The sequence below is a fragment of the Lipotes vexillifer genome, unplaced genomic scaffold (genome assembly GCF_000442215.2).
Source record: "Lipotes vexillifer unplaced genomic scaffold, Lipotes_vexillifer_v1.1 scaffold12, whole genome shotgun sequence".
Taxonomy (NCBI): Eukaryota; Metazoa; Chordata; class Mammalia; order Artiodactyla; family Lipotidae; genus Lipotes; species Lipotes vexillifer.
In genome coordinates, this window is record NW_006796716.1 from 2202940 (window position 1) to 2216495 (window position 13556).

Below are 13556 nucleotides of genomic sequence, written 5' to 3' on the forward strand. Positions count from 1 at the left end.
CTTTTTAAGACTGAATAATATTCCATTGTGTGTATAGACCATATTTTGTTTATTGGTCCATCGGTGGACACTTGGGTCACTTCCACCTTTTTAAAAAAAAATTTTTTTATTTATTTATTTATTTTTGGCGGCATTGGGTCTTCGTTGCTGCACGTGGGCTTTCTCTAGTTGTAGCGAGCTGGGGCTACTCTTGGTTGCGGTGCGCGGGCTTCTTGTGGTGGCTTCTCTTATTGCAGAGCACGGGCTCTAGGCACACAGGCTTCAGTAGTTGTGGTGCACAGGCTCGGTAGTTGTGGCTCTTGGGCTCTAGAGCGCAGGCTCAGTAGTTGTGGCTCACAGGCTTAGTTGCTCTACGGCACATGGGATCTTCCGGGACCAGGGATTGAACCCGTGTACCCTGCATTGGCAGGCGGACTCTTAACCACTGTGCCACCAGGGAAGCCCTACCTTGTGGTTTTGATTTACATTTCCCTAATAATTGGTGATGTTGAGCGTCTTTTCATGTGCTTATTGGCTACTTATCTTTTGGGGGAAATGTCTTTCTGAGTCATTTGGCTATTTTTAAGTATTTTTGTGGGGGTGGGGTGGGGAGATATGTGGGTTCCTTATATGTTCTGAATATTAATCCTTTATCAGATACATGATTTGCAAATATAGTCTCCCATTTTGTGAGCTGCTTGTTCAGTTTTTATTTTTTAGCCGTGCCGAGCAGCACGTGGGATTTTAGTACCCTGACCAGGGATTGAACCCGTGCCCACTGCAGTGGAAACGCGGAGTCCTAACAACTGGACCGCCGGGGAATTCCCTGCTTTTTCATTCTGTTGATGGTGTCTTTTGACGCAAAAAGTTTTAAACTTCGATGAAGTTCAACTTACCTGTTTTTTCTTTTGTTGCCTCTGCTGTTGGTGTCAAATCCAATGTCATGAAGCTTTCCTCCTGTATTTTATTCTACAGGTTTTATAGTCTGAGCTTTTACATTTAGGTCTTTGATCCATTTTGAGTTAATTTTTGTATATAGTATAAGGTAAGGGTCCAACTTCATTTTTTTGTATGTGTGTAATCCAGTTTTCTGGGTTTTTTTAATTTTAGAAGTAGCTCATTGTAAGTAAATCAAATGTGAGAGGTAGATATAATATGAGACAATTCCCATTTTAGTTTTGCCCCACACACACACACACCCCAAGGACATCACTCTTCAATAGTTTGACGTGTTTCTGTGTACATACAAAGATAGTTTTGTTGGATTTTTACAGAATGGAACCCTCTGCATAATATTCTGCAGTTTTTTCATTCATCAACATATCCTAGGCATCTGTCCTCTCGCTCTGTCAGTCTGTATAGATCATCCTGGTATTATTTGGGTTTTTTTGGTTGTTGTTGTTTTGTTTTGTTTTTTTAACATCCTAATTCCTTACTGATGAACATTATGCTGTCTCTGGTTTTTCTTTTTTAGGATAATTAGCAGCTCCATTTTTTTCTGTTTTGTGTATTAGATTTCTGCTTAAGATTACTTGTGAAGAAAAGAATTTGAAAATACTACATTAAGGGAGCTGTCCCAGCCATTATCCAGTGGAATACTTTCCCTTGTTTTTGACTTCCCTCCCTCCCTCCTTTCCTTTCTTTCACAAACATCTGGTAAAGGCTTGCCTATGCCAGTCATTGTGCAAAAGTCTGGGGGTTTTGGTCATAAGTAGAAGCCGGAAGGAAGTCCTTGCTCTCAAGGAACTCTGAATGTGAGAGATGGTTGGAGTAGAGTGACAAGTATGGCGAGAAAGAGCAGTGCTTGGCTCTCCTGTGAGGGATACCAGGGCAGCTTAGAACCTCCCAGAGAAGAGAATCTATCAGCTGGATTTTTGAAGAACAGGTAGAAATTAATTAGGTTGTGGAAGCGGGGTGGACATAATGTTTGTTAGATTGAGCTGAAATTGCCTTCTCATCATTGACAGCTGGTCCTTGTTTTGCCCTCTGAGTTTACACAGAATGAGTTTACTCTCTAAAGCTCCTCCGGTAGTTGTACACAGTTGTCATGTTCCCCCTGGGTTTCTTCCTGAGGCCAAGAGTGATATGTGATACAGGAAAGAACATGTTGGGTCAGAGGTGAGTAGAGAACTAAGATTCAGTTAGATAAACGTTCAACTATTAATTCATGGCATAGACTCAGAGATTTCACACATGTAAAGTCTTTATTGAATTTGTTACAATATTGCTACTGTTTTATGATTTGGATTTTTGGCCAGGGAGATATGTGGGATCTTAGCTCCCCAACCAGGGATGGAACCCAGGCCCCCTGCATTGGAAGGCGAAGTCTTAGCCACTGATTCACGAGGGAAGTCCTAGTATTTTTCTTGATGTGATCTTTCCTTGCCATTTCTTGACTCAATAACATTTTTCTTCTCATTGGGAACTAGTAGCTGTAGAGTTCTCATTTAAGTTCTTTTTTAGTGTTCAACCCCATAGCGAAGTAACCTCTTTTTAGCTTGTCATATGAGACGATTCTTAGATTGATTGGGGAGGAAAATATGAGCACTTTGCAGATTTAACCTTGAGGCCCAGACACATAGTACACAAATGGAAAACATGGAACAGTTTCTTGGAAAATCAATTAGGCTGCCTACTAAGTAGTTCAGCAATGTTCTCCATTAAAATGGCATTATGCCCTGCAGTTCCCCACCGAAGGTCAGCCTTGCCACAGCTCTGAAATTTTCCACTGTCCTTTGCTTTGAAGGTTTCCACTTAGCATGGGCCAGGGTTTTTTCATTTGGCACTAGGTTGTTGCATGAGCTAATATCAGTCCCTAATCTGTGCTTCAGTTTCCTTATTTGAAAAAGTAGATTATCTCTCAAATCCCTTTTTGTAATAGTCAATTATTTCAAATATTTAATGTTTATTTCATTTTCTTGCATTAAATGGGAAAGACGTATAATTTGGCCAAATCCTGGGTTCTGTTAGACTCTCTTTTTGCTTTGGATGCATTTGTCCCTGATTATCTGTTTTTACATTTTAAACGTTCTTTTATGGAAGAACATGGTCTGGAGCCTCATTATATTCTTGTCAAGATATATTGCCTTTTTACTGTTAGGTAAAGGGATTAATGGTGACTTGCACATAAGGTGGCTTCCCCTTGATTTTGTTATACACACTTCTACCACTTCTAACTAGGTCCCAACTTCATTTAAATATGCTAAAGAATTTGACATTTTCATCAACGTTGTGTGTCCAACTTCCCAGCAGTACTGCAAAACAGAGTATTTACTTGATGCTACCGTGTTGTATGTCAGAACTTTATCTTGCTGCTGTTCCTGTGTTTTTAAAAAGTCTTCGATATGGTGGGGTTTTTTTGTTCTGTTTTTAATGTTCTGGACTGGAATTTTGTGCAGTGGGAGGATACTTAAGATGTTCTTTAAAATCTGAGTGCCTATTGTTTTCGCCCTCGAAATTAGAGGCTAGCTGGAGACGAGGCTGGTCTAGATGGATAACTCAGTGGATAAAACAGGATCTAATGTATAATGCCAGGAGCGTTGGATTGGGGATCGGGAGACCTGGCCCTAAATTGCTGTGAGACCTTGGGCAAACTTTCTTTTCACGAAAAATAATAAATGAACCTTACACACATGTGCAAAGACATTCATAGCAGTGTTTGTTATTCAGCATAGTCAAAAAGCAGGAACAATCCAAATGTCTGCCAACTAATGAATGGATAAACAAAATGGATGTATTACTCAGCAGTTAAAATGGATTGAAGTGCTGTTACATGCTGGGATGTGGATGAAGCTAGAAAATATTATGCTCAGTAAAAGAAGCCAGTCACAAAAGGCCACATGTTGTATGAAATGTCAGAATAGGTAAATCTATAAAGCAAAAGAAGATTGTGGTTGCCTAGGGCCGGGGAAGTGGTGGGTTAGGGTAGGGAATGGGGAATGACAAGGTTTCTTTTTTGGGTGATGAAAGTGTTCTAAAATTAAGATTATGTTGATAGTTGTACAACTCTGCAAATATATGAAAAGGCATTGACTGTACACTTTACAGGGGGAACTTGTTATCAATAGTATATAAATTATATCTCAGTAAAGCTGTTTTTAAAATGAGGCTAAGTAAGCTTATTCTCAAGATCTCTTCCAGTTTATATATATATATATATTTTTTTTTTTTTCTGATTAGTGCTTTTTGAGTTTGTTCCAATAAATCTTTGTTTACATATATAAATTTATTTTATTTATTTTTGGCTGTGTTGGGTCTTTGTTGCTGAGCGTGGGCTTTCTCTAGTTGCGGCGAGCGGGGCCTACTCCTCATTGTGGTGCGCGGGCTTCTCACTGCGGTGGCTTCTCTTGTTGCGGAGCATGGGCTCTGGGCACACGGGCTTCAGTAGTTGTGGCTCATGGGCTGTAGAGCGCAGGCTTAGTAGTTGTGGCACATGGGCTTAGTTGCTTTGAGGCGTGTGGGATCTTTCCAGACCAGGGCTTGAACCCATGTCCCCTGCATTGGCAGGCGGATTCTTAATCCCTGCGTCACCAGGGAAGCCCCTCTTTCAGATTTTTGTTTGTTTCTTTTAATGAGGCCACATGTGCTGGGTGTTCAGATTTTATAATTTATAGGAAATAAGTAAAAAGCAGTACTATATACTGATTTTTTTTTTTTTTTTTTTTGCGGTTCGCGGGCCTCTCCCTGTTGTGGCCTCTCCTGTCGTGGAGCAGAGGCTCTGGACGTACAGGCTCAGCGGCCGTGGCTCACGGGCCTAGCCGCTCCACGGCATGCGGGATCTTCCCGGACCGGGGCACGAACCCGTGTCCCCTGCATCGGCAGGCGGACTCTCAACCACTGCGCCACCAGGGAAGCCCAACTGATGATTTTTTTAATGCTTTTTGTGCATCTGACTGTCCACTAGAGGACAGCAAAGCCCATTTTAACCATTCCTTGACTAATTGAGTGTTCTCAATAACTCTTTTAGGAACCGAACCTGAAATTCTTAAATATATATTCCACTGAATGAAGAGATTTGCATTAATTATTACAGTAAGAGAATCTGTGGTACCGTATGTCAGCTCTTCATTACATTAGGGGAGAAGACCCGCAAGGCACCTGTGATTGTAGATCTGAGGAGCTCTGAAAAGGGAAGGAAGGAAATTGTATTTCAAAGGCAGATGTTGAAATATTTGCACTGCAGGTTGGAGTAAGGAATGAGTCAGTTTCCATTAGAACTTTAGCAGCCTCTTAAATAGATTTTTTCAATGTGTTTGTTACTTATCCTCATTATTCATAAATTTATACACACAAGGCTCTCAGTGGTTCTCTGTTTCTATAGGAAAGAGAATAGACAGCCTTTGGTCCCCTCCCTGAACTCTCACACTACAGCTTCAGAAGTAGCTCAGCTTGCTTTGTCCCTTGGCAGCTCTGTTTCAAATTGGGCTGTGGCCTTTCAGGGATAACGGGCCTTTCTTAAAGGAGGAAGACTATTACTTAAAATAGGCTTTTTGCCTAGGACAGGGCAGTGAAACCAGTGCTGTTGTCAGTTAGCTAGAGCTAGCCAGGTTGTATAATAAAAGTAGCCAGCATGGCTAACTTTAGTTCAGTCATGGCTGAGTTAAGCAGTATGACCTCCACAAGGTAGATGAGAGTGAGATAACCTAGTCTCTCAGCTTCTGGTATACTGCCGAAGCTTTACCTTGTCCAGCTCTGTTGTATTTTCTGACTGTCTGAGAATGATGTCCCCTATAATGGCATTTGTTTACATGGATGCTCACCTAATTGTTTAGGCTTTTTTAGTGCTTTGAAAACGTCCCCAACCTTTTAATTAATAAAACAGCAATACAAATAAATGAATTATACTAAAATGGCATTTTTGTACCTCCCCAGAATGTATATTTTATAGAGGGAGGGTTGAAAATTCCTAATTACATTTTTCTTCATCCCATCCTCTTTTACTTTGCTAATTCTAAATTAATTTGCATTTTCTGATGATGAGTGGAGGCAGTGTGGATTATGCTGAGAGTAACTGCCCAGAATGAAATCAGGCCAACCCCTGGGACTTTACAGATTTCACTTAAGTTAGAAGTTGGTGATAAAGTCAAGAGAATATTTCATATCAGTACTTAATACTTTTAGGGATTATAGAATGCTTTATAGATACTATTTACTATTTCTTGGCCCTATAATCTGGGATTACGGTACATATTAGTGCAGAAACTGATAATCTTACTGACCAAGCTACATGACGTTGTTACATACTAGCATTATTTACACAGTACAAGTGTTCCTGCTTTTAAATGATACTGAATCTTTAAGTGGATTTCGCTAGAAGAGACCTGTTTCTAGTCATTTCCCCCTCCTTGAATTCTTTGTGTGACCTCTGGCAACTTTTTTCCACCCTTCCGAGCCTTGGTTTCTTCTGTAAGATAAATGGGTTAGACCAGAGGAGCTCTAGGAGGTGAATGTATCAGGATGCTCTCGTATCTTTATCTAGTTGTAGTCCTCTCTCAGTGTATACTGTCAGTATTATGTGAAAAATCCACATTTCATGTCTTTGAAGTCATTGTAGTAATGCTGGCCTGGTCTCTGTTTAGGTCGCATCTGCTCTGGAAAAATGGAAGACAGCAATCCGTGAAGCTCAGACTTTTTCCAGAATGCATGTTCTGCTTGGGATGCTTGATGCCTGTATCAAATGGGATATGTCAGCAGAAAATGCTAGATGCAAAGTTTGTCGAAAGAAAGGTATATTTAAATCAGAGTTGCTTATCTGAGTGTATTAGGCACTAGGACTTCCATTTCCAAGATATTTTATCCCTCAAGAATTCTGTGTACACAACTTTTAAATGTGGTGGTGGTCCAGATTTTACCTTCTCCTGAAAGTCCATGAAATGCTAGTCGTTAAAGTCACACGCTCGCAAATCACAGCAGGCCCTTTGTGCCTCAGTTTTGAGTATAAAATAAGAGCAGTTGATCTCGCCAATTCTTAGATTTTCTATAGGGAACAAATTGGTTTTAACTAAAATTTTAAATCTCTCTTATTATCTCTTAATTTTAGTCATCCATGAAGTAAGGTGGATGCTACCAGTAGAGGGCAGTATTTGAACGTTGTGAAGAATAGTCGGGTTTGGACCTTCTGGCATGGAATCCTACAGAGCGAAGCATTTGGACTGTTTAATGCTGGGAACTTTTAGAGCCCCATTATGTGTAAAAGGAACTAGATGGCTAAAAGCCCCCCAGTGGTTGACTTCTCAGTGGCTAAAGCTGTTTTGTGATTTACTTTACAAGGATGAAAAGACCTATGTAAAATCATTCAGTTGCTCTAAAAACTGATGTAGAATGAAGGTTGGAGAGAAGTTATCATTTAAATTGGTTTGGTGTATTTTCAAATGTAGGGAAACCGAATGGTTTAGGAGAACCATATCAGATACGAGTTGGGAAGCATTTGTGTGGTTGGGGAGGAGGAGGAAGGGCAAAAAATGTAATACTGCATGGGAGATTCGTTTCTTAGTGGGACAGGGGCAGCAAAAATCTCCTGCTACTGCTTGATTTTTTGCTATCTCCTAGTAAATGTTAACTGTCGTCTTCCAGCCCGGAGTAGATTTTGGGATATAAGTTAGAAGACCTGAACCCTAAATTACCTATAGTCTAGTTAATGCTACATTTCTTTTCAGAAGATGACTGCGTTTTTTTTAAATGGGGTAGCAGTGTACTAGAATGTTTGTTCTTCCATTGGGTTAATTGAGGCTGAGCAGCTCTTCCTTACAGCTCACTGACTACTGCCACACTCCCTACAGTGCTGTACAAGTTTATCTCCTTGCAGGTGAGGATGACAAGCTGATCTTGTGTGACGAGTGTAATAAAGCCTTCCACCTGTTTTGTCTGAGGCCGGCCCTCTATGAAGTACCAGATGGTGAATGGCAGTGCCCAGCCTGCCAGCCTGCCACTGCCAGGCGCAACTCCCGTGGCAGGTGAGAATTTCTTCTTTTAAAAACAAATAAATTAATAAATAGCTGTTATACTTGAGCTTCAGTTATTCAAACTGAATGATGCTGAGGAGCTTTAAGTTCATCTTTTGTGTGCAGAGCCCCATCATTTAAGGTATTACAGTGGGGGCTCAAAGGGCTCTGATTTAATTTTAGCTTAATTGTCGACATTTCTTGTTTTCGTTACCAGCCGTGTTTTATGTCTTCTTGGTCATACGTTCTTCTCAAATAACATATCCTTTGTCTTTTGCTTCCACTTCGCCCACTTCTTAATTTGTGATGACTTCTGCAGCCAGTCACTGCTAAAAATCCTGAAACTCACTACCTTCCTTACCTGTACCTACTCTTCCTTCCTTAGCATGATTAGAATTTTGGTGTCAACTTGGTGTCTTCCTCTCCCCCGTCTCCATATTCATTCAACTTGCCAGATGTTATCAATTCAGTGTCTAGATGTCTTAATGAGTCAGCATCCTGATGTCCATTCCCCATGGTCCCTGCTGTCATTTGGCCCTCTCCATCTCTCATCTGGGCTCCTTCAGTGGCTTCTCAACTCTACCTCATATCTTCCTCCCTCTTATCCACCCAGCTTTTATGGTGATACCAGAATGGTTTACATAAGACAAAGATTTGCTTATGTCACTGTCGTGTTCAAAACTTCGATCTTCCCCCTGCCTCTAGAATAAAGTCCAAACTCCCTAGCCTAACTTTTGAGACTCTTATTGTATAATACTAGCTGATGTTTTTATAAGCCCTTGTTCCCATATTTGTGTGCTTGTTACAGGCTGTTCATTGTGCATCCTTGCCTCTTGTGCTTTCCTCCCAGCTGGGAATATTCCTTGTCCCCAGAACTCCCACCTGGCTAAGCTGACCATGGCCTACCTAAAATTTCACTGCTTTTTGAAAACATCCTTACATCCTTAGGATTAATTGTTCCTCCTCTGTGTTCCAGTTCAGCTTTCCACGTCCAAAGTTGTTTTTCGATGCATATTGCCTTTTTGGTCAGTTTTATCCACGGCTGTCTTCCTGTGAGATTGTTTCTGCCCTGAGAGTAGAGGTGATGCTTTGTTCTTCATCCTCATCCCAGTAAGGCCAAACATAGGGCCTTGTAAAGAGGAGACGCCTAACGTTTGCTAAAGTTAATAACGTTGTTTTCCGCGTTGAAATTCGAGGTTGTAGAAGAGCAGCTTGTAGCAGCCTGGCTTGGCGTCTCTTCGAAAGGTCAGAGCTGTTTGATCCTGACCCTGCCTAACAGCATTACTCGGTTATTTCTCACTCCATTCCAGCTACACTTAGAGAGATGAGGCTGCCGCTCTGAAATGGTGAGGCTTTGGACCAGCTGTTCTGAGCTGGGATTACCAGTGCTTTGATGTTATGGTCATCTGCAAGCTGTTTCAGCTCCTGGAAGGGGGCCATCAAGGTGGAGTAACACCTGTCTGGGCTGTTTATCCTTTCAGTCCACCCCAGCACTGGGGACAACTTTTAATACCTGAAATGTTACATTATCTGGCTGTTTTTATGAGACAGAAGGAACAGAGTTTTGTTTTGTATGTTGAGGGGTGGGGGTTGCATTTTGGTCTTGGTTTTTGCTGCCATTAGTATCGTAGCCAGAGGGTTTGGGGCCTGATAGAGGAGACACTCTGTTAAAGCTTAGGTTTTCATTCTGCTTCCTGTGTCCTGGCCTAGATTCAGGTTCCCTCCCCTTAGCATGAAATCTGTCTAGTCTGTGAAGAGGGAGAAGTTGCCGCAATTTATGTGGGACTTTACCTTTCTTAGGACCCCTTTGGCCTAGATCCGTGTTCTCTACAAGTGTCTTTCCCCCCACAGGAATTATACGGAAGAGTCTGCCTCTGAGGACAGCGAAGATGATGAGAGCAACGAAGAGGAGGAGGAGGAGGAGGAGGAGGGGGAGGAAGATTATGAGGTGGCTGGTTTGCGCCGTAAGTATTCAGTTTCTTTCACAGTTAACCTCACAGTCTTCTAAGCTGACTTGGAAAGACTGGGTTGGCGGTAGATAACCCAACAAGGCCATCGTGCCGTCTTCTTTTTTTCACAACTTGTGGTGGAGGGGCGACTGCTGCCATGTTTTAAATGGGTTTTCAAGATGCCAGTTAACTACCTTCCTACTAGGATGTTGGGTGGCTTGGTCTCAGAACATCAAACTGGCAGATCCACTTGGTCCAAGATTTCATGGAATTCAAGGCCCCAGGTCTTGTTTATGACGGGTCTGCTGGTTCTGAGCCCCTCAGTGTGAGGATGGGGTAACAAGGGTCTAGGCCCATTGCTGTCTCTTGCAGTTCTTTTGGCCTCTGGTGCAGTGTTGCTTTTAAAGAAGTTGTTTTTCTGTGGTTACAGTGGTTCTTCTCTTCCCTGTAGTGTGCAGGGCTGTAGATTTGCTAGTTGAAAAGGGAAGACTTTTTTCCATGGTTTAGGTGTAGTTGTTAGGAAGGTTCAGATCTGTTTCTCTCTAGATGTCAGTAGGGGGAAAAGGCCTCATCACTTAAGCTCACCTTGTTGACTCAGTCTCTCATGTTCATTTTTCTTGAGGCTTTGAGAGTCGTGTCATTTTTGTTAAACCTTAAGTCCTATAGTTGAGCCTTTTAACGGGCTCCCTTTTTGCAAAATATACCCTTCTTTGTAGGTTAATACAGACAGAAGATTTTGATGAGCTTTTCAAGAGAGGTACAGTTCCCAAGATCATAACTCCCTGGACAGTCGTACTTGCTGTAAAAGGAGAGAGAGGACGTCCTGTTTGGCACTCCTGGTCCTTACTATACTGGTGCTGTCAAAACCTGAGGGCTTTGGGGTTGCACCCCTGCTACCGTCTTCCCTGATCCTGCAGGGTTTTAATTTGGGACACCTACACTTCTCTCATTCCTCTAGGGCTCCTTTTGTTTGTTCCCAAGGCATGATTTTTCAGGTATCTGGGTACGGAGACAAGTAGTCCATTAACCCTGCATTATAGAGAGACCACGGAGTACTGCCAGAGTCGTGATTTGGATGCATGGTTGTCTGGGAACAGATTTTAAGTATAGCAATGGACTGATTTTGTTTATTTTCCAAGTAATGGTTGCTTTCCACTTTCAAGTTACTCCTCTCTTTCCAGGGAATTGTTCCCTGTCCAGGTTTCTAGGGCCTTGTCTACCAAAAGGATCCAGGAAGTGTTTGGAACTTCAGAGCTTCTTGTCTACTCTGCCTTGTAGGCCACCAACGATGTGGTTCCCTAGTGCAGCTCGAGGCCCTGGGCCGGTGGCTGTTCCCTGCGTCCATCATTTCATCCTTGGCATCAGCTCCTTACCCTCTCCTCCTCGCCTAGTCTTACAACTTAGAGAACCTAAAATAGTCAGGGGTCATCATGGTCTGGAAGTAGAATATAAAACATTGTTTATTGATTCTCTGTATCATTGCCTCAGTATACCCATATCTCTCTCCAAATTGCCCCTCCCCATTTTCCAGGGGAAAATTTGCTTAGTGGAGCAGCCTTGAGCTAATCCTGATGGAGCATTGTTTCCTGAAGATGTATTGAGAAATGTTGGTTTGTCTGACATTGAGCGCCTGTTGTAAACCTGAGAAACAGGCAGCCTCGGGTGCGTTTGTAGTTTTTATTCTCTCTTGTGGGATCCCGAGCAGGGCTCTTGTGGAAGTGGCCGGGCCTACTGTCTATGGTTTTTAGAAATCGCAGAAAGCAGGACTGGGCTAGCCTTAAACTAGATTCAATGAGGCAGACTTCACATAAGTACTTCACATAAGTATCAGCTTTTCTCTGAAAAGATTGTGGTGGTGAGCATAGGGTAACTTTGGGAATTATGAAACAGGATCTGTTCCACACTCAGATTCCATCTTACATGTAAAATACATGCGTTCTCAGGCTGAGCTTGGGCTGAAGGAATTCCCAGGCAGACCCATCAGCAAGTGGCTTTTTCTCCTGAGTGAGTCAGTTTACAGTTGATTCCTTCCAGGCCCTCATTCCTGAGAGTAACTGAACAGGGTGGGGACAGAGAGTGGACGTACTAAAGAAACTGGTCTTCTGAAGAGACTCTTAAAAGGTCTTTGGCAGTTGCTGAAAAGTATCCATTCTTCCATCTGCTACTGCTGCCCTTAAAGTGTCCTGTGAGGCCGGCAGGAGACGGATAGCAAGAGCACCTCCTAAGCAAAGGAAGCCATTGCTTTGCTTGTCCAGAGTATCACCCCTCCCATGGGCATGCTCCCTTCATCCTCAGGTCTGCTCTGAATGCATATTTTTTATTTCAGTGAGACCTCGAAAGACTGTCCGGGGCAAGCAGGGTGTCATCGCCCCTGCAGCAAGGCCAGGCCGACGACCAGGTAAGAAGCCGCATCCTACCAGGAGGTCTCGGCCGAAGGCGCCACCTGTAGACGAGGCTGAGGTTGATGAGCTGGTAAGAATTATTTATCATTTGCCCTCTAGCATTTCTGTTTCGTATCCCCCACTCCAGCATTAGGAATTCAGCAGGCAACAGGTGGGAGCCTCCCCCTCTGCTCCCTCCTCCCTAACTTTGGAGACTGATGAGGCAGATGGATGGGCCTGTAGGCAAACGAGGCAGCAGGCCCTCCGGGAACAGCTATGTCCGGCATTCCCCTGCTGCAGCCTGCAAACATCTCCTCTAGTTAACAGGCAGCCTGCGACTTGTTAAGGATTTTAAAATAGTATCCATGTGTCTCCCACGGCTCAGAGGGGCTGGGTCTCCGTTGTGGGAATGTCAGCAATGTTGGAGCCTCACTTACTCTTGGGTCTTTTGCCGACAATTGTCACGGGAGGGACATTACCTTCCCCTCTGCTCCTCAACCAATGTAATTTTAGTGGTTTTACTTTAGGTTTCACTTGAAGTTTAAAGGACAGAAAGAGGCTCTTGAAAATTTGCTTCTTTTGACAGATTAAATTGGAGTTGGAGGTGGGCTGGAGGCATAAAGCAAGCCGTTAGGGTGCTCAAAGGGCATTGCAGGCACCTCCTGTGTGCCTGGCCCTAACCCCTTCAACTCTGTGCCCCTACTTCTGTGAGTCACGGCCTGTTCCTGCCACCTGGAAGGGAGGCACGCCCCCTTTCTCTTTAGCCACTTAGCTGCTGCAGGCCTGCAGGGGAGAGCCCAGGAAAGGAATTGTACCTCTTGCTTTTCTTCCCTCTGACACCCCACCCCCACAAAATTGGCTGTGGGTGGTCCCCATAACCCACCTCGCTTTCTGCAGTTGCTTGTTTAAACTCCTCCGCAGTGTGACCGTAATCCCAGGTCAATCTGCTCTCAGAGGGCTAGCGTCCTGGTGACAGTGGCCCTCTCTAGCTGGCCTCTGGCAGGACTGCTGTAATACAGCAACTGCTGCATGTCCTCCACTGCTTTGCTCACCGTCCACCAGGGAGGAGGCAGGTGGGCTAGTGCCCCCTGCTGAGAGCGCTCCCTGCGTGCAAGTCAGATGGTTTGTTTTTTTCTTTGCGGTACGCGGGCTTCTCACTGCTGTGGCCTCTCCCGTTGCGGAGCACAGGCTCCGGACGCGCAGGCCCAGCGGCCATGGCTCACGGGCCCAGCCGCTCCGCGGCATGTGGGATCTTCCTGGACCGGGGCACGAACCCGCATCCCCTGCATCGGCAGGCGGACTCTCAA

General features: G+C 43.7%; 1 protein-coding gene across 1 annotated transcript in view; it reads left to right on the forward strand.

The window, feature by feature from the left end:
* Nucleotides 1-13556, forward strand: part of BAZ1B (bromodomain adjacent to zinc finger domain 1B) — a 71142-nt gene that overhangs the window by 50575 nt on the left and 7011 nt on the right. The window contains exons 14-17 of the mRNA XM_007468887.1: nt 6558-6705; nt 7784-7931; nt 9771-9883; nt 12195-12340. Of these exons, the coding sequence (XP_007468949.1) occupies nt 6558-6705; nt 7784-7931; nt 9771-9883; nt 12195-12340 (555 nt within the window). The remainder of the gene's footprint in view (nt 1-6557; nt 6706-7783; nt 7932-9770; nt 9884-12194; nt 12341-13556) is intronic.